At 46.4% G+C, this 27,404-nt stretch overlaps 1 protein-coding gene across 2 annotated transcripts in view; it reads left to right on the top strand.

Annotated features, from left to right (window-relative positions):
- Positions 1 to 27,404, top strand: part of LOC126548185 (aromatic-L-amino-acid decarboxylase-like) — a 93,132-nt gene that overhangs the window by 34,561 nt on the left and 31,167 nt on the right. For both annotated transcript variants that reach the window (XM_055063174.2, XM_050196323.3), the window contains exons 6-11: positions 816 to 959; positions 2,811 to 2,877; positions 3,085 to 3,179; positions 3,275 to 3,342; positions 6,246 to 6,339; positions 6,419 to 6,517. In XM_055063174.2, coding sequence (XP_054919149.1) covers positions 816 to 959; positions 2,811 to 2,877; positions 3,085 to 3,179; positions 3,275 to 3,342; positions 6,246 to 6,339; positions 6,419 to 6,517 — 567 coding nt within the window. The remainder of the gene's footprint in view (positions 1 to 815; positions 960 to 2,810; positions 2,878 to 3,084; positions 3,180 to 3,274; positions 3,343 to 6,245; positions 6,340 to 6,418; positions 6,518 to 27,404) is intronic.

The raw sequence follows: 27,404 nt of genomic DNA, 5'->3' as shown, positions 1-27,404 counted from the left end.
GCAGCACACACATCCAGTGCATATATAACAGCAAAATACGCGTGTAAATCAAATACACAACTTGATATAAAATAACAGAAAATACATTGGTTATGCATATAGAAAACAACTATGACGAGGCATCGATACAATAACTGAATATACATAGAAAGGATCACAAAAAAATTTGTCCTACGCCATGTACAATACTACATACAATACCATGTACAATACTACATGTACTACTACAGCGAGTACAACTATATAGGGTATTCATTCAAATATTGTTTGATATTATTTTTAAACACATTTGCTGAAGTCTAGAATTCCACATCTAGTGAAGTTTGATTGATGACAAGTGGTACCTGAAATGTTAATTTCTGTTTCTTGTAGTTAGTCCGTGATAGGTACCAAATTTCTACGTGTTCTCAATGTTACAATCAATCTGCACTTCCTCGTATGAGCTGCCTTTAGAAAAGCTTTCCCGATTATATTGTAGCCTTATCTGATCCAACTGGCTTCTGCGAAATGTTGTAGCAACACTTTGATTATAAGAATGTATAATGATGTTCACGGCGCCTTGCTTTTTCTGCCCACAGCTGTTTATTGTTTTTTTTTTACTCCCACGTATCGTTGTTTATCTTACAACTCTAATAACAGATTATTTCTGCAATCCCCCCTCTCCCTTATTCAGTGCTCCTTCTGAGGTGCCTGTAAGGTAGTGCGAATAAATATAAAGCAATAATTCCAGTGTCACATTGCGCCTCGTGTACAGTCTATATAGCTACGATCCGGAAGTAAGTACGGCGGGTATGAGCTCTAGCTGTGGTTCGCAGGCCCACTCGTCGGTGGAGAGGGCCGCCTTGTTGGCCAGCGTGCGCTTCCATGTGCTCAACACGGACGACCAACTGGCAGTGCGGGGACCAACGCTGCGCGCCGTCATCCAAGAGGACCGCCGCCTGGGCTTCATTCCAATGGTGGTAACGTGCTCTACGTCATTATGTGCCATTATACGATGGCTCCATGCAAGCTCACTATAAGCTCTCCATATAGGGCCGACCATGCAGGCTGACCATGCGAAAGGAGCGACGAGGCTGTCGACTGCTGCTGCATATCACTTATTCACGATTTACGTACTGTCTTTGTCCGAAGTTTTCTAAGCCACTCCGCGAGTGACATGTCGTCATGCCACGTTACAGGACTCCTGTATGTAGCACGTTGTGCGCTTCAAAACTCGAGGGAGAGAGAGAGAGGGCGGGATTAAACACCGCCCTTCTTTCAATGTGTGGTATTTTCAAGCGACGAAAAATTTCTATAGGTGCGCCAGTAAGCGGCCCGACGACAGGTCCAGTCACATGCGCAGTGAGTTCGAAACTGTTGACAAAAAGACTGCATAGGCTCCACTTATCACCGCCACATGGCCGCATACTGGTGCCCATCTAACCTGTACACGACTCCAAAACAACATGCAGCTAAACGCCCGACGGAAGTAGTGCGCGTACGATGTGACATTCCAAAAGCCTACACGAAGACAGGCGTGCACACACTTCCATTTTATTTTTATTTTTTCGTCCAGCCCTTTCAAACATTCCTTTATTCCATGCTTCGGAAAAAAAAATGGAGGACGCTTATGCTTCACCTTTAAGAGTGGAACACGATAGCATCCAAAGATCCCTTACTGCTTCTCACGCTTCCCTGCAGCTGCAGTGTATATAACCGTAATGTTTACCAGGAAACGCTGGCGGCGAACGCTATGCACGAAAGTGGGCTTTCTTGCAGAAACGCGGCCTTTTGCGTGGGTAGCAATGCGGCAGAGGCTAGCGCCATGTGGAGGTGTTGCAAGGAAGCAGGCGCGCCGCTCCCCGGCCTCCAAGATTTTCACCCGCCGGCGCGCGCAAATCTCGGACGCCGTGGCCAGTCTATGAATGGTATAAACGCTGGAAAAGGGTTTGTTTGAGTTTTCGCGTAACAGAATTATGTTTTCTCGTATTTTCAAATTACAATCCGACGCTATCATGTCTGTACGTTGTGTGTAAGTCGTACTTTACAATTTTTCTACATATTTTAGGTTGAGAAATTCAATTAGTTCAGGTACTTCCTTGCGCCACATGGAGGGCCTCGGTATCGGTGGTTCGAAAATCGTTTCGCAGAAGCGCCGTCCGACGCTGGACGCCGGATTTCCTGCAACACGGGGCCTTTAACGTACACTAGGAGTTCGCTATATTTCTGGGCCAATATATTTCTAGCTTTAAAAGAAAGGATGACGCTGTGTTTACGTTTAGCACCGAGCTATCTGCAGCTTTGTGGTGCAATGAATAAGCGTAAATTTCCAGAATGTAGACACCCTATAACGCTTGCGTCCTGCGGCATGTATAGCTGTGAGAGCGGCGCTGTCAAAATAGTCGTTTTTTTTCCCTTTGTAGGTTTTTATGGGTTTATAGTTCGGCGACAGGATGTTATTGGCGAAAGAGAAGCGAGTGCATGTATACAAAGGCACGAAAGTAAAATCAAGAAAATGGAGTGAAAGTGCAGAGCACAAGGCTATAAGCGCATTTCGTCCTCGTGAAGTCATGACGCCTGCCAAATTCATTAGGTACGACGGCGAAGTCGGTTCTACTGCAAACCCCACACACCTAGGCTGTGGCTGATTTTGATGCAATAAACTGGGAACGTGCGTATTTGCCATTTTGTGCACGATTTGTGCATCCCTGCGGAGCGCATGCCTCGGTGGTTTTATAAACGGTAGACCTTTCACTTGGGTTTTCGCGCGCCTGCACTAATACAACGCCCAATTCCATTATTTATTTTCTTGTATTTTTTTTCTTTTTCAGATGGTCGCTACCTTGGGGACAACCAACTCCTGTGCGTTCGACAACCTCGAAGAGATAGGAGTTGTCTGCAAGTTATCTGTCTTTTCCTTTCCGGATGCAACAGTGCATGTCATATGATTTTCCTCACAGAGACGTAACCGAAGCAAAGCGGAAATACTTCAACTTTTCACCGAGCACAGCAGTCATACCAAAAGTTCAAAAGGCCTTCAAAAACCATTTTTACAGCTGGCTTTATTTCTTCTTCCTCTCTTCCTTCTTTCTTTCGTTCTCGCAGGTGACGAAGAAAGCCTGTGGCTTCATGTGGACGCTGCATACGCCGGGTCCTCGTTTATATGCCCAGAATATCGACACTACATGAAAGGAATCGAGGTTGCACTTGCCGCTTCTCTTAAGTCATTACAGAAGAGTGGCGAGAATCCTGCCAACACTTGCCTGTGTTCCTAAATCTCTCTGTCCCGTTTCAGCACGTGTCGTCGTTCAGTATGAACCCGCACAAGTGGCTCCTGGTTAACGTCGACTGCTCCGCAATGTGGTAAGCAAGAGCAGCGTTACTTAGCAGTAGCGTTATCCATTGCCGCGTCTGAAAATTAAAATTAACTTATGGCGTTTTACGTACCAGAACCACGGTTTGATTATGAGGCACGCCGTATTGTGGGGACTCCGGAAATTTGGACCGCCTGGGGTTCTTTAACGTGCACCTAAATCTAAGTACACGGGTGTTTTCGCATCTCGCCCCCATCGAAATGCAGCCGCCGTGGCCGGGATTCAATCCTGAGACCTTGTGCTTAGCAGCCCAATACCAAAGCCACTAAGCAACCACGGCGAGTCGCCGCGTCTGAGCCTCGCGCAACGGTGAGAAGCAAAGAATAGCGGTATACGAAAACGATACGAACTGCAGTAACGAACAGCGTTGATAAGTACTCAAAACAAGTCATTTACACCGCACCATAACAAAAATAGAAAAAAAGGAGACAAAAAAAATCATGGCTGCAATATTATTTTGGAGGCACATTCTTTAAGTCTCTGTTCTGTTCTTTCTTTTTTCAGTTTTGTTACACTGGGCTCGACACGATAGCGCCGTTCCGAGACATGAATTTGTACAGCGCCGAAACTGAGCTAACTGCGTGAGATGTCCTATCTTTCGTTCTTAAAGTTGTGCTTGTGCTCTCATTGCATTATATTTCGTCGAGTGATTTGTACGACGATTGTACGCTTTATTGCCAACACGTACTTTCATGCGCGAAAAGTTTGAAAGCGGAGCGGCGTGTACAGGCTCACACATATTAGTTACACATTAACTACTACAGCAGCCGAAAGAAAATGTGATGTGAAAGTTGTATCGAATTTAAAGCAGCGCTTCCTGCGGGGCGCTTCATGAGTGCATACAGCTAAAGCCACGCGCATTGCGCAGCCTGTTTAATCGTCAGTACCCGCTTACGAAGAAAAAGGGAACGCGATGCAATTGGAGAAAAAAAAAAGAGGCGATGTCATAGACGGCCAAGTGCAAAATCGATTTATTTTGAGTAAATCTGGAGGTATACTTCCCTGGCGCAGTATCTGTGTCAAAGGGCAAAGGTCAAAGAACCCGAATATGTGCATGCTACATAGTTCCCGATGGAATAATGTCTTGGGTGTATTGTGGTAATGGTGGTGGTGGTGGTGGTGTTGCAGCAGGCGGGATTAGCCTGGTATACATAGCCGGCAATTGTTCCGCCTCGGCCTCCTGTGAGTCGAGATCAGGGGCGTGTCATGTCAAAGATCCTCGGGTCTCGCATGAAGGCAATCAGGGGCCCTATAACGTAAAACTATTCCAATATGTTTTTATTCCAATCTCCTGACGTCAAATATGCGTAACCGCCAAAGCAAGCCCCGGGCGGTCACCCATAGGGTTGTCTGAACAGACCAATCAAACGCTCTCCTCGTTCATAGGAAGGCGCTGTTTGCTTTAAAAACGAATAACACTGCCTACACTGAGCGGCTTGTCTTATTTAATTGGCTGACAAGAGGTGAGGAGCATGCTCAAGTGGAGAGGGATTCGATAGAGCCGAGCCACTGCATGGAAAGTCGATAACCGGATTAAGAGGGTGGTGCCGACGTCTGCGATTGGTCCGCTTTCCCTTATTTAGCTTGCGGTGGCTGGTCGAAAATTGCTTTGGCATGCAATGGAATCTTGAGAGCGACGCTAAAATGCATCCTCAGCAAAGAAGAGTTAGCAGAATGAGGTCGCAAGCGTGCCGAAAGTGCTCGAAAACGTTACACGGCCACGCAAGAAGTTTTATACGCAAATAAATCCATGCTCTCCGGCAAGTGCGAGTAGCCAGCGGCTGAGCGATCGGCGGCGGCCATCTTTTATTCCTTTCGGAACGGGGCTGCCTGCGGCTATTCAGAAGAAAATTCGGTTTCGTTCGGCATATTAATGCATCTTTAATGCGTACACCGCACTTTGACGCGGTGAGTTTTGGTGTTTTGTGTCGTCGCGTGACTGGCAGGTGAAGTGGGTGCAGCCCGAAAACTTTTGACCAATAGCCGGGGGCTAATGGCGAAAAGGCGTCGAATCAGAAATAACTATTTTCTTTTTTCTGTCATATTATGCATAATCAGTCTGTACACGTCATATCAGATGGGGAGCTCTCGCAGTTGTCGTGACGTCGCGTTACAGACAGGTGAAGTGGGGGTAACTTCCAATGTCGAGTCCGCGTCATCTAAGGGAGAGCTTGGTAAGATTGAGCTACATGCGTCAACCGAGCGGGACTATCCACTTCACAGCTTCCTGTGCCGTTCGAACACCTGTTCATCTGCCATTACACACGTCCCCATGATGTTCTAACATCAATACATTTTAGCGGAATCTTTGGTATTCATATCCGGAAACTATGCTCACAGTTGCTAGGCTAGTTGGTTCATACTTCTTGCTAGGGAAAAGACGCGAAAATATCTCAAGAAACGTCCTGTCTCGTCGTTTCTTTATGTGTTTTCGCGTATTTTCCCGCACAAATATACAGACTACCTAGCGATGCCTGTCCCTGGCGCATGTCCTAATGGGCGTTCGTGTCGACAGCGATGCAGACAAGTGAAATTTCCCATCTGCATGTTAGGCCAGAGTGCACAGATCCGTCTAGTGAAGAGCCAAACGATGTAACAAAACAGGTCTATTAGCCACCTCCCAACCTTTTACAACTAAATTATAGCTGAACTGTTGTACTTTTTGATTGCGCCTCGTACTTATCCAACACACAACATGTTATTTAGTATGAACTGGTGATATACACAAGCGTGCACGCACAGGAACAAACGTGCGTATATGAGTACGCACGCACAAAATCGCTTGTTTGCTTCCACCTTACTGCTGAACGCTGCATTTACGCAGTAGTCACTATGCGAAGCAAAAATACACAATAGTCCTGTACTTCTAGTCACTACACGTTGTTTTGACAGGTTCAGAAAAAGAACTGACATCGAAGAAGCGTTCAAGGTGAACCCGCTGTATCTGAAGCATGACAACGAGGGCGGCAAAGTTCCCGATTACAGGGTAAGAGTTCGTTCTCCCGAAAACTTGGTGCCGTCAAAATATTATGCTGCATCTCACATCTTCCCTGCTGTCATTTCAGCACTGGACAATACCTCTGGGCAGGCGATTCCGCTCCCTAAAGCTGTGGTTTGTGTTTAGATGCTACGGGATCAACGGCCTGCAGGCACACATCCGACGAGTAAGTCCCGCGGTGCGCGCGAGACTTCTGCATGTAGTGAAGGAAAACAGCGCAACTTCCCAAGGACAAAGAATACAGAAAAGATAGGCACACACACAGGCGCTGTTGTGTATCTGTTCTTTCTTCGTCCTTGTGCAGTTGCGCTGTTTTCTGCCGTGCATCTGTACCAACTCGCACAATTCATTTCTAATAAATCCGCAGGTATACGAGCTGCAGAAAGAGAGAGAGAGAAAGAAAGAGAGCGAAGCGAAAATAGCCCAACCACGATCCAGTTGGAAAAGGCGCGAGCGGTCATACGTTCTATATTTCTCTAGAATTGTCACGTGAAGTCGATGTTGGTGAACCGGCAAAAGAAAACTTCAAAAGCCTATTTGTCCAGGAATTAAGGAGCATCCCGGATACCGCAGCTTCTTTGTCTCGAACTCTGCTTCGCTGTAGTTTGGGCTGTGATTCTGTAACGTCGCCGTTTATTAACTTTTTTTTTCCCCTCGAATCATGCGCCCTCTCAGGGACATTGGTTTTTGCTGTGCGAAACTTATTCCATAGTTTTGTCTTGCAGTAAACACGCCGCACCGTCCTACCTGTCCACTCGGCGTGTTCATCCATGATTATGCTTCCATCACGACATCACGGCTGCTGCTGTACGCCGGCCGAGACAAACTGAAATCTAGCGCCATGACCAACTTCTGAGAATAACAGTGATGGTATAGTGAAATTACAATGAAGCGCAAAGTACGACTGTAATTTGCGATATGCAGTTTTCACACGAGCAAAATGAAAACGATCCAATCAACTGTTATGGCTCTCAGAAACCGTTGGTGTCTTTCTGATCAAGCGCGATTGCAAAAAGTGTAAACACAGGCTCTCGCAAGATGTTGCACTTTATACACAACCATGCTATTACCTTTTGAACTAAAATTTCGCCATAGTGACAAAAAATATTCGCATCCTACTGCAGTAACAAATTGACAACACTATATACTTTGTATTAACTCCCTCATATCCTGCTGCAAAAAGAATTAAGCACCAATTTTTTCACTATATCCCCTGCAGAAAACAATAGAAGGAAATTCATTAGTGCCGCACGTCAGCAATTCAATTCTTTTTACTAACTGATGTTCTTCACAGTACCGAAACGCATTGTCAGGTGCCAATGTCAGGTGCATTGTCAGATGTTCATTGGGCAGGAGGCAATCGGTATACTAGTGGCGGAAAGCCGGGAGCCCCCATAAACGTCGGCTGGAGGTCCTTGACTTAGACCCTGATCTTAAATACAAAGCGAAGGCGATCACTAATTCAGGCTTCTCCTCACAAGGCCAGATGTCAACGATAAATGTCAGTTCAGCTTCTCCATTTTACATCCCAGCATGTGAAGTAAGGAAAAGTTGCCACCTCTGTCACAAAACGCCATCTACACCAGTATAACTATTTGGCATTCTACTAGCTGTGGCATTTGTAGCTGAAAGTACACGCAATCAAAATTGGGTAATCTACTCGGACTCCAAGGAATCCCTGCGGAGATACTATTACAATGCTATTTTCTTGGTGACAACTTCTCGCTTTGCTACTAAAGTGTACGGAAGTATATATATATATATATACATACATATATGTATATATATATATATATATATATATATATATATATATATATATATATATATATATATATATATATATATATATATATATATATATATATATATATATATGTATTGACCCTTGCTTCTTATTCCGGTCATGAGGTCCATTTGCAATGGATCCCAAGCCACATTGAAATAACGGGAAATGAAGTGAAGTAGAGGACGGAATGGCTGCTGCAGCGCATAATTTGAATGAAGTCGCACCTATACCATTCGCTGTACCCGACGCCAAAAGAGCACTCAGGGACTGAGACGCAGATCACCAAAGACCATGTGGTTCGATGAGCGAACAGACAGACAGACAACGAACTTTACTTTATCCTGAGGAGCTACTGTCGGTACCCCCTAAAGGGAGGCCATTGTAGCCGCTGGCCGCGCCAGCGTAGAGGACAGAACGCCGTGACGCTCCGCCCTTTCCTGGGCCCTCCGGATAGCCTGGGCTTGCTTTCGGAGTACCGTGCTTCTGATGGCCACCTCTCATTCGGCTTCGCTGGAGAGAAGGTCGTTAGGCAACGCAGGACATCGCCAGAGCATGTGAGCCATAGAGCAAAAGGTTTCACTGCAGTCGGGACAACTAGAGTCCACAGGATAAACTGGATAAACTCTCATACCAAGTTGGTAATGTTTAGCAATTTCATTAAATGCGAGAAGTGGATCGTTCTGCTGAGTCCCTTCCTGCCCCTCCGGAGCCTCCAGACCGTCGCGGCGCGCGAGTTCTCGCGCACGGTCGTGGGCCAGCTCGTTGAGGTTTGGGAAGCCCTCGAGAACGTTCGTCCCCATGTGTGTGGAGAACCACGTGATATAATGAGAAGCGGGGCAAGGCTTTTTTCTAGAATAGAGACCGCCTCTCGAGCGAGGTTACCCGATTCGAAAGCTCTGATTGCGTCTCTCGAGTCGGTGTAAATGTAGGAACGCTCTGGGTCACACAAGGCCAGCGCAACCGCAATTTGCTCTGCTATACTCGGGGTGGCCGCTCTTACCGAGGCGGAGGAGCGAAGCACCCCTCGCCCGACTACAACCGCCAACGCGAACATTCTTCTGTTCCCGTACTGCACCGCATCGACTAAGACCGCGGAGTCACTGTCATCCCTAACTTTCTTCAAGATGGCTCGTGCACGGGCTTCGCGTCTACCCTCGTTATGTTGTGGATGTACGTTTCGCGGGAAGGGCCTCACCAGGTAGGTCGCCCTCGTTTCCCGTGTCAGTGTCATGCGCCGGTCCTCCATTATCCTAGGAGCCATGCCAACCTCGTCAAGAATTCGCCTGCCAGCTTTGGTCGACGATAGCCAAACCACCTGGGCAGTGACCTGCGCCTCTATAATCTCGTCTGTGCTATTGTGCATCCCGAGTTGATTTAGCCTGTCGGAGCTCATGGCAATAGGCAAGCCTGGCACTCTCTTGATGCTCTTGCGCATGAGGGTACTTAACTTGGTCTTTTCCGTTTTGGCCCATACTAGAGCTGACGCCACATAGTTAATATGGCTCATGAGAAACGCGCCCAGGCAGCACACCAGCATTGGTCCAACCATGGCCCAATGCTGGCAGAAATTGGTACCAATGTTGGACCAATGTTGGCATATTGGCAAAGTGCAACCCAATCCAATGTTGGCCCAGCGTTAAAGCCAAGATTGGACCAATGTTATGCCAATGCAGCAGCCATTGTGCTGCCAGCGTAGGACCAGCGTTAAAGCCAAGATTGGACCAATGTTATGCCAATGCAGCAGCCATCGTAGGACCAGCGTTAAAGCCAAGATTGGACCAATGTTATGCCAATGCAGCAGCCATCGTGCTGCCAGCGTAGGACCAGTGTTGAGCCATATCGTTGCCATTATTAATGCCAGCTTTGAGCCAATGCCCTTTGCATGACGAATATTCTAGATATGCTGGCTTTAGAGCACGCACACATTCTTACCGTAAACATTTTGCTAGCGGCATTTTTTGTAGCAATTGTCCCCTTACCGTCTTCCTCAATAGTAGCTAGGAAAGCTCGACAAAAAGATGTCAAGAAGCAGAAGTCATATATGCTTGCAAATAATAATAAAAGAATACTGAAATTGACGTTTATGACAATTTATTTGCGAATAAATTTTCACAAACAGGCATTTTCCGTGGACCTAGATGGGTGACGCTCGGTTATCTTCAAACAGTTTATTTACAGGCACTGCCCTCAGGATAGGAATTGGGCAAGGTGCCGAGGACGGTGGGCTGGCCAGGGGTTTCAGGGCAGGGAGCTGACGTCGGTAGGCAGGTTGGTCAGTGCTTGGATTTCGGCGGGCTGATCAGGCCCCACGAGGACCACGATAACGCCGTGGTTTCGTTGATATTGCTACCCTATCCCATAGCGACTTCACCATTACTTGGAGGAAATGCTTGTACTGTAAAATAAAAAGAAACATTATCAGAGATGTTGGTATGACAAATGTATGTGGCAGCGTTTTCATTTGAAAAATCGCCATACTGCAACAATATTATAAGTCTGATCAGAGAGTTCGAAGGGGTGAATCAAGAAACTTTCTTGCAAGAGATTTGTCAGGTAACACTTCTTAATATTTCGACATATATGGCATATCTTGTACAAGGTGCAACGTAATATTTAGAACAGACATAAAATGCACAGGATCCGTCCGCCTTGTTCACAGCCCACACCTAGTCAGCGTAGCACTTTATAATTGAAAAATTGCAGCAAAACCTGCTACAGCACAAAAAGCTTAGTTTCAGACTGTGTAGACACAATGCGATCTTCGTGCGAAATTTTTTATGTGGAAACCGAGAAGTTCCGTCAGGAAACACTAGTAAAAGAGGCATTTATTATACGAAAAGAAAGAAATACTGTCGGCTGGAAATGATGCTTGACCTAGAACAGTGAGAAGAAGCGTGGTTCCTCGGTATCACTAGCAGGATCAGGCCGCGCGCGTGGCTTGATAAAATCATAGTCCTGGAATTTGGGTGAAATTCACAGAGATTTACACGTGGTTCTACTCCGGGCACTATTCAAAGGCTGCAAATAAAAAGAGCTATGTAATTACAGGCACTCTACATTAGCCAGGCCTGTTTCAGTAATATATATACCGCGTGATATTGCTTGGGTGATATTGCTCCTTATAAAACTTATAACATGCGCAAAACAAATGCACTCACCATTGTAAGATCCATGCGATGTGTATCCGAGTTCATCCCACATCGAAGACGGTGGCCACGAGCGCCGACTTTTTTTCTGGTTGTTGTTTCGCCTATATTAATTCTAACACTCACGAAAATTCGTGGCCACTTTGCTGTGTATTTCAAGATGCAGGCTTCTCAGTAGGAATGACGACCGCAAGCGAGCATTTTTCACGATAGGAGTGCGCTGACAAACACGGACAAGACGGCAAGCACTCAGGCGGTGTTGCACCCAGTCGGCGTGCTAGCGATGCATAGAAGGAAAGAGTGAAAGGAAAGGGTGAATGAAGAAAACGGTGTAAACGCCACTTTCCCCCACTGGACCTAGCCCGACCGCGTTCCTTCGGCGGCAGCGACGGAGGGAGACAAGGAGGACAATAGTGACTCCACTGCTTTTCCCCGTATTCCGTGAGCAGCCAATTCGACACAGCAGCTTATAGCTGCCTGAGTGCTTGGCTCATAGCTTTGAACAGGCTCACGTGGGTGTGTGGAGGAGAGGCGAGTGGGGGCTTAAGGACGAAAAGTTAGGCGGAAAAAAAAAATCCGGAATGCGCCGTGCCAACTACAGGCAAAGACAAAAGGAAAAGCCAAAACGTGCAATAATTTTTTTTTTTCTGTCAGGGGCATTCATACAAGGAGCTTACTAAACATGCACAAAAAAACAAATATATTGGAATAGGAGCATGATGATTATGTCACCGCAACATGCCATGCATGCTAAACAAACAAGCAAAAGTTTCACTAATACATATGCGCTCCATCTCGATGCAATATAAAACGGTTCCATCAACTCTGTGGCACTGTAATGATCGATTCCCCTCGAAATCCTGATCATCCAAAGCCGCGGAGCGCACATGCAAAATATACAATGCGCAGACAAATTCGCAATACCGTTGCTTCTTATGGAAAGCTCATGTTCCCATGCACGATCAATAAAGCAGCGGCTAATTTTATGCGACTTCCCCTGCTTGCTACGTGGTGCACTGGCTTTTCTCTTTAGGGGGCGCATTTCGCTGAACGCGAAGTACAAAAATGGCGGTGTACCATGCATGGAGTTGACACGGGAGAGCATATTTCTGGTTCCTGCGCAGTGTGCCTGTGATCAGTGCATTAGTTTTCAAAACACGTTGTTCAATATCAGCAAGTCGTAGAGCACTAAAAACCGACAATGGGAAAATTGGCTTATTACGGGCCAATGTCCTCCAATGAAAGCCAACTATTAACCCATATTGGCAAATCCGTTCGAAAGTCGGTCCAATAATTCCCGCCTTGTTGAACGGCAGTGCCAATATTGTTTACTCACTGTGTAATGTGGGCCAACATTGGATCTCTATCAGAATGGCACAGCCAATATTGTTTACTGACTGTGTATTGTGGGCCAACGTTGGATCTCTATCAGAATGGCACAGCCAATATTCGCGCTACGCTGTTAACCTTAGGCCATCACTGGGCCAGGATTCAGAATGGCACTGCCAATATTGGAACCACGCTGTTAATCTTGGGCCGTCATTGGGCCAGGAAGTGCCAATATGTTTCCAACGTTGGCCCGACCTGACGTGCCGCCTGGGCGTGGTACATCCGAAGGAGGTTGTCTTCACCTAACCCTTTCTTTCGGTTGGACACCCCAGCGATTATCCGCAGCAGATTCTCCGTCTTGGCTGTAACGTGGGTAATTGTTCTGGCATTACAGCCCCTGGCGTCTATAAGCAGGCCTAAGGTCTTAACTGAATCGACTCTAGGAATTTTCTGCCCGTTATTCGCGTATAATACCACGGCCGGGTAGCTGGTTGAAGGGTGTCAGACCCCTAACGCCCTGCCTTGCGGGTCTGTAAAGTAACAGCTCCGACTTAATCGGAGACAGCTTGAGACCCGTGTAAGTGAGGTAAGCCTCCGTCTCGTCCAAGGTCGCTTGTAGTGCTTGCTCCATTTCCTCTAGGGAGCCCCTTGGGCACCAGATCGTGATGTTTTCTGCGTAGAGTGCGTGACCTATGCCCCGCAGGTCGCCCAGCCTGTCTGAAAGACCCTTCATGACTACATTGAAGAACAGTGGTGAAATTACTGATCCCTGAGAGGTACCCCGAGCCCCCAATCAATGCACGCTCGACCGAAACTGCCTCACCTGAATAATAGTGGTTCTATTCATGAGAAAGAGCCTGACAAAAGCCTGTAATTTGACTCCAAGGCCTATCCCGGGCGTGGCCTGCAGTATGTATCGATGTAACACTGTGTCGAACGCCTGAGATCCAGGGCGAGAATCCCTCTCACGTCCCGGGTGCCGCTATCAAAGATTTTCTTTTTCAGCATTAGCATAACCATGCGTCGATAGGCCGGGCCGAAAACCAACCATATTATGTGGGAAGAGGTCCCTACGCTCTATGTACCCGGAAACCCTGTTCAAAATGGATGGTCGAACAAGATCATCTTTTATGTACAACATTGACCCTTTATTACGCTTTTCATCAAACTTTGAGTTAGAAAGGGCTTTATAGACACTTTTGTATCGTTTACGGCTCGATGTGGTGCACACACCCCGTTTCTTATGTCGCATATGGAAAAGACTCGCTTTAGACTACGTCTGTGGCAGCCCCAGGAGTCTCTGTAGAACATGTCCTCTTCGAATTAATGTCCCCAATTCGAACGACATCAAGAGGCACTTTGCGATCGTGTTGACGCCTTATGTAGACGTCCCTGTCAAAAAAAAATTGCTCGATACGTGGTCCTGTCCCTATAAACAAAGAGATGCTATATCGCGATTTCCTTGTGGACAGTGATCCTACTCGTTCCTTGTGATTAGTGCTACTAAGTGACGCAAATTAGGCCTCGCAACAATGACATGATGGCTTTGTCGTACCATTTGACATTTTGTGTGCTTTGGTGCGCTTTTTCTTACTTAACTTATTTTATTATCCTGACAACTTTATCACACCACAGATTTCTTGTACACTCTGCTTTGCCCTGATTCATTTAATCATGAGCAGAGTAACTGCGCTTATCACAAGCCGCTTGTATAGAGGTTTACCGTTTATATCAATACATTTGTGTATTTATAGAGTGTAATTAGGGAGTGTCTCTCTGTGCGATTGTGAATGTCTTCGATAATTTATTTTTATTTTTTTATTTATAATGTACTCGTTAGTAACTTTTTAAATTTGTTTCTAAGCTACGATTTTAGGATAGCGGACGCATCAGTAGCCAAACTTCCTATATTGTCGCACTTAATAAACAACATCATCTTGAGGCTACAGAGATTTTCATTGCTTACGCATGCTGACTGAGTGTTCGCAACAAACCTCATTCCCCATCCCCCTTGAAAATCTGTCAATTAAACGCCAATTACAGTTTCACTCAGCGTGCCCAGCTACTCATGCAGGCAGCGCCTGCGTCGAAGCCGCTCTGGAATATGTATGCGAAGCGGCTGCTTGTGCAGTCATGTGGTGCAGGTCCTCCTACGCAACACACACTGGGCACACACGTATTCTGAACAAATTACCTCTTTCTCAGCAAACGTAAAGAAAAAGAAAAAAAGGAGTACCGCATGAACTTGTCCAAACGTATAATTTTACGAAGAAATCATTAACTGCTGGCGGAATGTTCCCTCTTGATCAACAAGATGTAAGTTTGCATGCTGTATTTCTTGCACCGATCCCCGGGCACTTTCACAACTGCGGCTAGAATACACGGTCTAACCATTCACAGATAATTTGTGTGAAACTGAAAAATAGCGTGAATCTGCCAAGCGAGCAGATGTAGAGCGTGCCCCGGGCTTTTCAGACGTAGGCTACAAGAGACCATGTTACAGGAAAAGGATATGCGTGTTTATCACGGTGTACCACACGGGTACACGATACGATCAGGTTGAGCTTTCGCATTCACTATTACGAGTAAGCGAAGCAACGCCGTCGCTGTCCCTCGGCGTCTGGACAAACAGCACGGAAGCATATCGCTGTCGAAGACGCAAGAAGATCTGCACGGACATTTGTAAAAAGTGGCTCTCCAAATCTGTGCTCAAAGTAAGGGGAAAAAAAGGATTTTAGAGACCACCAATCAGGCATCAACGCCTGCGAAGAGTCCACCGCTTTCGCATCGCACTGCCCAGTGAAAGGAGAGAGTTGTATTATGGAAGGCAGTTCGGCTAGTGAAACGAGGAAGACATGCTGCTCCTTCCCCGAGCCTCTGCCACTCGCCGCACAAGTTGCAGGCAGATGTGCACTGTACAGTATAAAAACAGTTGAGAGCGGCAAGGTAGGAGAAGGAAGTTGGTTTGAAGGTGATACCAGTGTGTGGGTAGTGCGCGATGGTGTTACCTAAAGCCCCTCCATCAACTTACGCTTGGCGGTGGTAGTATATGGAGGGGCTTTACTAGAAAGATTCAGGTTAGGGAACACAAACCGCACCCAAGCGTCGGGGGATGCGAACCACCGGACGCACAAAGGAACCCAGAGCGAGCGCAAAAGAGCGGGAAGGGCCCACAGTGGAGTTGCGTCCCCCAGCGGTGGCTTGCGTCCCCTAACGCAAAACTCTCCCGTGTCCCCGTGTCGGCGTAGGTCAGTACCAGGGGCGTAGCCAGGGGGGGGGGGGGGGGGGGGGCTTATGGGGCTTCAGCCCCCCCCGAAATTTTTTCGTGCTGTCTATGCACCGCCAACCAAAGCAACCCCCGGCGCCGAAAATCATTCTGGATTTTGTCTAGAATGTCTTTTTCACGCTCTAAAAGACATTTCACAGCGAAGATTGCGAACTCAGGCTGGATTTCGCGCCAAGGCCCACGTACCGGGAGTCACGTGATTAATGAGCGTCGCGATTATCGGCTCTTGTGTGCGCAATGGATGCCCAAGATTTTGAACCACCACTAGAAGGTGGAGCAGTTCGGCGCTGCCTTGACTCATCTGATCCTGCAACACAATGACGGTGACGACTTCTCGTCTGAAATTGTGATTGGGGACGAATCACGGTGCCACTACTACGAGCCTGAAACACGACGGCAAATCTTACAGTGGAAACATTCGAATTCACCACGCCCAAAGAGAGCAAAGGCCGTCATTTCCGCCGGGAAAGTGTTGTTGACTTTTTTTTTTCGATCGTCAGGGACCATTACTGATAGAATTTGCTAAATCTTGAGAGGCTGTCAATTGTTTCCGACATTGTGAAACGCCGGGACGGCTGCGCGTCGCAATCAAGAACAAACAACGTGGGAAATTGACGAAGGGGGTCATCTTGCTCCTCGACAATGGCCGTCCCCACGTCGCTGATATGGTTAATACAAAACTGGCAAAGTTCAAGTGGGAAACGCTGCAGCATCTGCCATACAGCTCAGACCTGTCGCCTTGCGACTTCCACATTATGGCCCAACCGAAAAGACAGCTAAAGGGAACCAGATTCGTGTCGGACGATGACGTGAAAGAGTCGGTTGCAGACTTTTTGAAGCAGCAACCCAAGACGTTTTGTGAGACGGGAATCACGAGACTCGTTAGTCAATGGGACAATTGCCTAATGCTCATGGAGACTACTTTTAAATGAAGTACCACGCTTGTCGTATATTCGCATTGGCTCACTTTCATTTGGCTCGCCATCGTATATTTTGCAGAAGTCCTGCTTTTTATACATGCACTCTGTTGCGACTATAATTTCGGTGCCATTACTCACGATACTCGACCGGTGACAGCTACTTCTGCGTAATACATTGGAAAAATGACAACGTCATTGAGATTTTTCACTGGTCGTTGCATATGTACAAGAATGTAAACACGTGGTTCTAGAACGACAGTTTCATTAACATATTTGTCCTCAACTTGTTCATTTCATGGCCTTTACTTTTTTCATATCAGCTACATGCACTGCCTTGCTGGTTTCGAACTGATATAGTTCGATAGTTCGTGTGATATTTTCTTTACTTATTGAATAGACAAAAACATGGAAGCATTAATATCAGTTATTTCGGGCTTAATTTTTGGCACATGGCACATACGAGTATATTCTTTTATGAAAAAATACATATTTTACTTTTTTTTACATTGCGTAGCGTTTAAGAATTCGTTTGCAGCATCTTTGCAGTGGCAGTGCAGTTATTCAGGTATTTGATCCCTTGACAAATTGTTTAAGAGGAAGCTTTAGCTCGGGCCCAACTCCGACGCGACCTATTCAAATAAACGAAAAACGCAGAAACACTTTTCTGAGACCTGGATCGCTTTTAATTAAATTTGTTGCATTTGAGAAAGTTAAATACTAGTGTCTCTTGGAAGCGGAATTTTGATTTAGGGCCTGAATCTTGTTTAAAATAGGTTGAAAAAATCGAAAGTTCGAAAAAAAAAAATAGCAGCACGACGTTCACAAACTAATAGCTCTGCATCAAGAACAGATATCGCGGCTCTGTAAACGGCATATATTATAACAGTCAAAGCGGACAAATTTGGTATGTCAATTTGTATGTTAGATGAATTGGTTACGTGGTGTACAAGTGTTCTGCAAAAGCCGCGTTTCCATATTACTTATCTTTTTTGACATTCAAGTGTAACGAATCAATTTTGTCCGCTGTATATGTACTATTAGGTGCTATTCACAGAATTGTGATATCATTTTTCATTGTTGAGTTAGAGTTTTAAACTTGATAGTTTCGTTTGCGAAAAATGTGCGACTTTGGCCAATTTTCAATAAAACATTGACAACCTAAATGAAAGACTCGAAACCAGCCGTCACTAGAATTTAAGTTTTTCTTTTAAATGCAACAAACCTCGTCAAATTTGGTGCAGTGTTTGCCGAGAAAAAGGAATTCCCCTTTTATATGTATTTAGATATGAGCACCCGAGCTGTTCCTCTTAAGAGGAAGCTTTAGCTCGAACCCAACTCCGACGCGGCCTATTCAAATACATGAAAAACGCAAAAACATTTTTCCGAGATAACCCCTGGACAGATTTTAATCAAATTTGATGCATTTGAGAGAGAAAGTTAATTTCTAGCGACTGTTGGAAGCGGAATTTCGAGTTAGGGCCTGAATTTTGTGAAAAGATTTTCACATATACGACCGTTTGAAAAAAATAGAAGCAAGAAGTTTACAAATTCATAGCTCTGCATCAAGAACCGATATCGCGGTTCTGTAAACGGCATCCATTAGATCATTCATACGGACAAATTCGCTTTGTCTTTTTGCATGTTACGTAAATTTGTTACGTTGGGTACAAGGGTTCTGCAAAAGCTGCATTGCCATATTATTGTTTTTTTTATATTCATGTGTAACATATCAATTTTGCCCGCTTTAGATGTACTATTAGATGAAATTTACAGAATTGTATTACCCCTTTTCGTTGTTGAGTTAGAGAGTTGTAAACTTGATAGTTTCGTTTTTTGAAAATTTTCGATTTTGCCAATTTTTAATAAAAGATTAACAACCTAATTCAAAAATTACAAACCAACAATCACTAGATGTTGAGTTTTTCTTTTAAATGCAACAAACCTCGTCAAATTTGGTGCAGTGGTTGCCGAGAAAAACGAATTTTCCTTTTACATGTATGTAGATAGGAGCACTCGAGCTAATGCTTCCTCATACGGAGGAGGCCGAGCTGCAACTTGAGCCCCCCCCCCCCCCCCCCCCCCGAACGAAATTTCTGGCTACGCCACTGGTCAGTACGTAAGGGAGCGCGCTTGCTGCCTTGGGCGGCGGACTGTACTTTTCCTGGTTCCCGGCTGGCGAGACCAAAGTGTATTGGCTGCTACTGACAAAGTCGAATTATATTGCGCCTCACTCCACTCTGGCCCCAAATTTGTGTGTATCATACTGAAAAATTTTGCTGTCACTTTATGAGGCATTCGCAATTGTAAAAATAATAATAATAATAATAATAATAATAATAGCACACATGTCTCTGGGGGTCAGTTTAATTACTCCAAAAACAATCAGCCATTCAAAGGAAGTAAATAACGAAAAATAGAATCTCATACCCAATGCAAAGAAAGCATTTACAGTTATTACAGAATAATGGTACAGGTGACCGGCAAGAGTAAGAATATCTAAAAATCTGGGGCACATACGAAACTGGGTATAATATGCTATATATACATCAGAAACATTAATAGAAAACATCGAAATGCAGCACAAAGATAAATAACTGTAAAAAAAATATGGCCCTAAACAAATCAATACACACGTTGCAAGCTTCAAGCAAGGATGATATGAAGTGGTTGCCTCAAAGCTTGCTTTACTAAAGTTAGCGAGAACAAAGCCATTGCATACTGTTTCCACTGCGTGAATATTATGTGCCATATGTAAAAGGGAACAACACTATACCTTAGGGTTCGGATAAGGAACTAGCAAGATTGTAGAAATGGAATTTTGCAAGCATTTGAGCAAGGCTCTTTTCAAATAACTCAGAAAAGTATATGCTCTATATTAATCTCTTTTATGCATAGCATGTCACCAAGGGCCACAAACTGTATTGCCACATTGTGGAGCAGAGGCAGTGTTTTTATTCTTTATAGCATCGCAAGACCCACTAATATGTCTTGCGTCATTGTGGAGCAGAGGTGGCCTTTTCTTTCTTTTTTAATCACTTAAGCTTCGTCCCAGACCAACGCCTCATATTGTCTACGTGTCATTTGGTGAGTCGACAGACTCACCTGTTTATTCATACACAAATAGCTTCAGCCTTTTCCCAAGGCGAACAGAAGATGCGTTTCGAAAAACTGGTTCTACTTCCTGCTTTGATTCCAGCTCTCTTGCAAGCCTTCATCAGACCGCTACCCATAAGAAAGCGGCGTGCTTTTCAGGGCATCAGTAGCATCCGGCAGGTGAAAATTCGCGCCCTGGAGTAAATTTCTAACAAAACATGTTTCAATGCGATACAAATGATGCGGACACTCGAGGCACGTTCATGCCGCTGTGCTGTCAAAGTGTCGACAGGGCACGCGCGGCCTGCACGTGGAGGGTTCGGGGGTCTTCAGAGTCGCGATAGATGCGCAGTGCGTTCGGCTACTGGACGCAGCGTCGCTTTCCGCTCGATCGACTCGACGGCGGAGCCAGTGAAGCGTTCTGCCTCCCACTGTTGGCATCAGCGTTGTCCGCACAAACACTATAGCACTGCTGCTCAACAGCGTGCATACCACAACCCTGGTGCATGCACTGGTGTGAGCGGAACGAACGCTAAACTTCGAAGCTATACAGACGGCCGATGGTTTTCCTTGGGTCTCATCTCGTGCACCATCGAGGTGCGACGCCTGCGACGCCGCTGGCGATGCTCCTAATCACGCATGCGTTGCGAGTCCAGGGATGCTCCGTGCAGGAAATGTTCCCTTTTTCGGGGAATTTAGGAGCCGCACTTTTGGACGGAAGGGATAAAGGGTATCTTAGCGATATTGCAGGGAACTTTGAGATTGATGAAGTAAATAATTAATGCCTTTGAGCAATTAAGCCATCACTTTGACAAGCAACGGCACATCCCTTTGCGGTACACGGGGCCAAACTTGGAGTCGGTCAGCAAAACAGCCGCGCGACTGGCCGCTCGAGGCACTTTGCGTGTATTCACGGGCTTCTTTCACGCTCGGAAAAATTCCTTAGCACGTATTGAGGAACAGAAAGCTGTATCGGGAGTTTTTCATGTCGCTCTACAATTTTCTCACTGCCACTTTTCATCTAATTATATAATTTGAGAAGTTCATTGATTAATTAGGACTAATTATGTAGTTAGGTAGAATGAAAAAAGTAATCTGAGCATCTCCAAGCGACGGCATACATTACCTTCGTTCTGTCCAGCTACGTGATATTTGCACATTTTTAAACTCTGGCAAAAGTTAACTGGGACACCCTGTATATAGACCTTTTCATCGGGCCAGGAGGAAAGGGCATGCGGCGAGCCTTTCCTCCTCTCTGGCTTGTGCGATCCGGCGCGGCACTGCTTGAAAGTATTGCTGTCGCGTGCTGCGGAACGATTTCGAGTTGTTTTAGATCGTACTTTGTGAAATTTACGCAATGTCCATTCATATAAGGTCGTCAGGGAAGCCTTTCGGTGCATCGGTAACTACAATACGCGGAAATATATCTCTTGGGGCGCAAACATGTGACGCGCATTATCAGCCGCGGTGTGTGTATGTGTTGTGAACTATTTTGCGTACATCGGTTTTCATTCAACGAAGAGAACCAGCGTCTCTCTATTATCAGCATGAAATGATAAATCTGCTCACTATTTGATCGCTTGTCGTAGGGACTAAATTATAGAATATATAGAGCGCATGCTCGTGAACGGCCAACTTAAGGCAACCACGGAACATCTAAGCGGCAGGCGCTATCAAATATTTGTGAAACACCGGCATCGTCCTCACGCATTTAAAGTCTCTAGTAGACTTGAAATCACTATCTGTCTACGCTAGCCTTCCTGCATGAGGCTAAAGCCCCTATATATACATGAGGCCGATGGCGCTGCTCAACACAGCGATCACTGCGGTTGGTGAAACAGCATGATACATATATATGCTATGTGTGTCGGCATTGCCTTTTTGCCCCGTAAAGCCATATATTTGAGAGGGATCACCTAAAAAGAATGCGATGGTTATTTTTGAGGACGAAATTTCCTTAATACATGTGAGTGTGTCGTAGATGATGATGATGTAGCAACATTTGCTGGGCCCGAAATAAATCGGTGGTGCACGCAGGCACCAGACGGGGTGGTTCCCTAGTTACGGGACCCATATGTTTCCAGCAGCTCCTGGCCCCTGTCCGTCAGTGCGAGCTGAATCGGTAGGGTGGGGCTGGATAACAAGGTCTCCCATCGCTCAAGGGGTTGGGGATTGGGGGTGTTGGTGGGAAGGGGAGGAGGGGCGGGGTCTTAAGTTCTGTGCACTCTGCCAAGACGTGAGGCAGGGTGCCCTTTTCTCTTCTGCAAAAAGGACAGAGGATATCGTATTCCGCAGGGTACATGCGGTTCATGAGTACGGGATGCGCAAGCGATCCCGCCTGCGCTCGACACAGGATCGTCTGCTGTTGCCTGGTGAGTTTGGGGTGCGGTTCTGGCAGTCTGCACCTTTCCTCTCGGCACATCCGGGTAATGTCCCGAAAGCTGGTAACCGGGTGCGGTAGCTCTTCCGGCTCGTGCTCGGCCCGGATTGACATTTCTCGGGCATGGTAGTCGGCGATGGTGTTGCCTGCTACCTGCGAGTGAGCCGGGACCCACACGAGCTCTATGGCTCTTCCCGGAGGCTTGTGCTTGGCTAGAATGGCTCGGGCCGCGGAGGAGATTACCCTCCTGCGGAAGCTTCTGTAGGCTGTCTTTGAGTCGGTTACTACGGTGTCCACGCTCGGCTGTGCGAGTGCGAGGGCCACGGCCGCTTCTTCGGCAACTGCGGGGTCTGTTGTCTTCAGGGACGCGCGAACGGAATGATAACCGAAAAAGAATGCGGTTATCATCCTCTTTCTCGGAAAAGAAAACATACCACCTCGCATAGTCACGCCGCACAGGGTTTATAGATCTATAAATGTTGATGCCGTATGCTTGGATCATGCGCTATATAGAACAAAGATATTTGTAATGTAGCACCTACCACTGCTTAGGACGCTCGCGCAGTTCGTAAACGGTCGCTTTGCTGGACAAGCTTAATTCACACTGTAAGGTTATTACTTATCAAAACAATTTTATTCATGGGTGGAAGCATCATCCACCGAACCAAGTAGTCACTCGATGTAATATGCAGCTAACAGTTTCAGCACTTGTCAAAGTATAACAACACAGCTCCTATCATAGCAGAACGGTACTCACGCTGTTACGATCGTCGCGTATGTTTCATTGCTCCTAAACAGCAGCTTAGAAATAGCGTAAACTACTACAGTAAGGTAACATTAGTGAATGGAACATTCAGAAATACACATTTGATCTCCGAGGCTGATTGTAGGCTCAAACACGCGCGCACACATCGCGCTGCGTGCTCAGTCCGCCTCAACGCCAGCAAAAAGTCCGGCCATACCGACTTAAACCACTTCAGTACGTCTCACAGAACCGTTTACCCCGTAGAAGACACCACGTCATACTAAATAGACCGCACGAGCGCGAGAACAAACACCAGAAACTACCTGCCATGCAAGACGGAGCGCTCGCCCAAGCCAGCATGCCGACTGCCCATAGATGGCACCACTGCGCAGCGATATGGGAGATAGTCGATAAAAACAAGTATCTTGGGGTGTGGATGAATAATGGCATTGAGTATGTGACAGAGTACGAAAAATATGTAACGCCTAAAGGTAGCAGAAGTGCAGCGATTATGAAGAGTAGGGCACAGTGGAACTACAATAGGTACGAGGCAGTACGAGGGATATGGAAGGGGGTAATGGTTCCAGGCCTGACTTTTGCCAATGCAGTTTTATGTATAAGAGCAGAGACCCGGCAACAGTTGGAAACTAGGCAACGTGGTGTGGGTAGGCTCGCTCTGGGAGCACATGAACAAGACACCAAATCTTGGGGTGCAGGGGGATCTGGGATGGTCTTCTTTCGAGGGCAGAGAGACTAGTAGCAAGGTAGCATTTGAGGAGCGATTGAGAAAAATGGGGGAAATGCGGTGGGCTAGGAACGTTTTCAGTTACTTATCCACGAGGAATGTTGACACAAGGTGGAGGAAGCGAACTAGAAGATTGTCAAGCAAATACTTGGGCAGCAGTGGGGGGACAGGTAAGGAATCATCCGTCAAGAAAAAGGTTAAGGAGACAGAGAGGGGTATGTGGAAAAGAGATGCAAACCAAATCAGCATTAGAGACATACAGGACGTTTAAGCAAGAAATAGCCAAAGAAAATATTTACGATAACTCTAAGGGAAACTCATTGTTGTTTGAGGCCAGGACAGGTGTACTGCGGACTAAAACGTACCGAGCCGGATACCAGGAGATAGATTTGTTGTGCGGGGCGTGTGGAGAGGAGGAGGAAACGGCTGAACACCTGATACTTGCTTGTAAACAACTTCACCCTGCAGTTGAATGTAACGGGGTTTCAAAGCTTTGGGTTTTAAAGACAGTGAAAGTAAAATAGATTTTGAACAGGTAGAAATAACTAAACGGAGGCTATCTGATTGGTGGATAATATCAACGCAAAAGTAAAGAAGTAAATACATAGGTATGCATGCATAAAGTACCATTCAAGGCTAGGTGGCGCGCGCCGCCGCCGCCCGATAAGTTCTAAAGACCGCCACTGAGGGCGAAAAATCAACCGCGGAGAGGATCGCTCGCGGACGCTACTGCGATCGAGGCTTCAGCGACTTCGTTCGTAGCTAAGTACTCTTTTATCTTTATTAGCTAGTGTTTTGAAGTGTTTTCTTTTGCATGGAGTAGGGGCGCAAATTTTGAATCCTTGGTAAGAGTAGTAAACGTACCGGCTTTGTCTAGGTCTGGCGGCTCCCCCGTTAGGCCTACGTGGTAGGAGGGACCTATTTGATAGGCTTATTTAATTCTTTCAGCTATAGCTCTTCGGATTCTTACATGGGGTAGGGAGTGATAATTCTTTATTTTTGTTTGGGATAGCGGTTGAGGTCGGCTTTGCTTGAGTGATTTGGCGAACTTGCTCGTTGGGCCTAGGGACGTAGGCCTAGCGATGAAATCGAAGAATGTGAAGGCCGCGGGGGACGGGGAGCAAGTGCAGTGCGACGAGTGCCTGCGATGGTGCTTCCTCGACGAGACTAAATTCCAGAATTTAGCAGACGCGGAGGGGTCTAGCTTCACGTGCAGGTCGTGCGAGGGTGTCAGGGAAGCCGTCCAAAAACTGGAAGGGAATTGGGCGGCTAAGTTCGAAGAGCTTAAGGCAGACCTGAGGGAGGAGCAGGAGAGGCGGGTAGCACTGCAGGCGAAAGTTGACAATTTCGTCCAGGTGGAGGCGGCCCAGACCGCGCAGTTATTAAAGGGAAGCTGAAACACTTTTCGAAAAAAATGAGTTCCCTGCGGCATTCTACAGTTTTGAGTCCAATGAACACGAATATCTCGTTTAAAAAGGGCGGAACCAAACGCAAGCGACTGTTTTTTGCAAGAAAACGCGCACCAGCGCCTCAGGGCATCGCGCGAACGCCGCTGTTGCCCGTGATTGGTCGGGACCGCTTTGACGTCATTCACGGAGATCGCTGGTCGGCGCCGCCGTTTCAAAGCGTAGCCCGCTGTTCTGTTCTGGTTTCACAGCTGAGTTGTAAGCATCATGGAACGTTCTCGCTGTCTCGGAGAGCTTGTATTTTCGCCGTACATGTTCGAACCGACAGTCGATACAGAAAACGATGGCGACGACAGGGGCAACGACGATGTTGAGTGTGCCAACAGCGACAGCAATGTGTGCACCTTCTCGCGCGTTGGAAATCTTAGCTGGTGAATATGTCTTTTCATGTAGCTGCATGTTCCAATGACGGGAGAACGCGCTAAAGTGTCACTGGGAACTTGCTGCTGGAAGAATGCCGAATTACTAACATCTCATTAGATTGTAAACACAGGTGCAATTCCGCGATGTCATGCACCTTGCCGCTGCTTGTCTAAAGTTCCGTGGTTTTTTGCGTGTTGATACACGATCGCAAACATAAGTTCCGCTTTTGGCTACTTCAAACTCTTCAACATTATCTGCCTCTGTCACACTGGCTGCTTCAAACTCTTCGATTGGTGATGGTAGTGGGACAGGTTCATCAGGGGCTCGGTTCTCAAGGTGCTCTGCTAGAATCTGAAAGAGTGCAAGGCATGGATGTCATGAATTTCAGCATATCATGCATATCAGCAAACATGACAACAGTTGGATTACTTAAAGTAATCGAAATACTTTTTCAGTAATTTATGTGATGGATTAGTTGTCTAGTGATTTAGTAATGTGAATTATTTGGTGTCTGTAATTTCATGGCTAAAGTAATTTATTAATTGCGTTAAATATGCACCAGTAAGCTGTGTACGGCGCCAGAACGTTGGTAGTGTCGTAAGGTGTCGTGGAGGCACATGGGGGGGAGGGCATGAAATGTTGGCAAGTGTATGTTACCTTGAAGAAAGGTTGGCGTCCCTTTATACTTTGCTTTTTGCTTCTTGTGTGCATGAAAACTTTTTGGAAGCAATCGTAAAGTAATACCATTACTTTTTTGAAAGCGGTAATTGGTAATGTAATTCAAATCAATGAGCGTGATAAGAAAGTAATGAGTAATGTATTATATTTACTTTCAAATAATAATTTTGCCATGCGTGATGCATAGCTAGTTAAAGGCAAGAAAACATTTTTTGTCCAGCAGCGATGCCTGTATTGGGCTAGACCACGTCGAACGCTGACAAGTTCAATACCTCACAACGTTACTTCATTATTTGAGCCCGTTCGCCTTGCCACGGGCGCGGCTGTGGCGACGCTCGTTTTTGCGGCATTTCGCTGCTGGCAGCAAGGTGTGACTCCGAAATCTACGGAACGAAGTTTTTACACGACGAGTTCAACTACTCTAACGCGAGCATGAAAATATTACCGTAACGCCTGATGTGCGATTTGAACACGAATGCTGAACAGCTATAGACCTGCGGGCACCGCGTGGTAGGACGAATAGCAAATATCGTGCACTGAATGCGCAAGCGTACCTTCGGCCAGTTATTTCACCGTACCAAAACAGCGCCGAACAAAGAGCCGTAGTACAGCGTTCCGTGACAAAGCGGAGTGGAAAAACAGGATGAAAACGGCAAGCACTTTGCACGCATATGCATATTCCCGGCTGTGCCTCCACCTCGCTTCGTCATAGGCCGCTGTAATGCCGTTTGTTCGACACTCAGGTGATCAACCGTTTAAAAAATTGCCCGTGTTACCTCAAAAATTACCTCACCCTTTCTCCTCTTGGCGAAGGCCGCTCTTGGAAGCGGCGAGGTGTTTCTCTTGTGGGAGAATATAGACGGAACAACGCCGGCCTTCAGTCGCGCCGATTTAATTGGAATACCGATTGCCCGCATCGTTGTCAAGCTCCGATGATAATCACTGTCGCGGAAATGGTCCGAACACAGCACAGTTGATTTCGTCAGCAAGAAATTATCTCTCCTCACCGCACGGACCCACTGCGCTGCAAATTTCTTGTCCTTCGGGAACATGTGAAACACCACATCGTCTCGCCCACCTGTGTTCGCACAGCCGAATGCTGCACAGAACGAG

Source organism: Dermacentor andersoni, chromosome 1, assembly GCF_023375885.2.
Source record: "Dermacentor andersoni chromosome 1, qqDerAnde1_hic_scaffold, whole genome shotgun sequence".
In the NCBI taxonomy this organism is placed as follows: domain Eukaryota; kingdom Metazoa; phylum Arthropoda; class Arachnida; order Ixodida; family Ixodidae; genus Dermacentor; species Dermacentor andersoni.
This window is presented reverse-complemented; position numbering and strand designations above follow the sequence as displayed.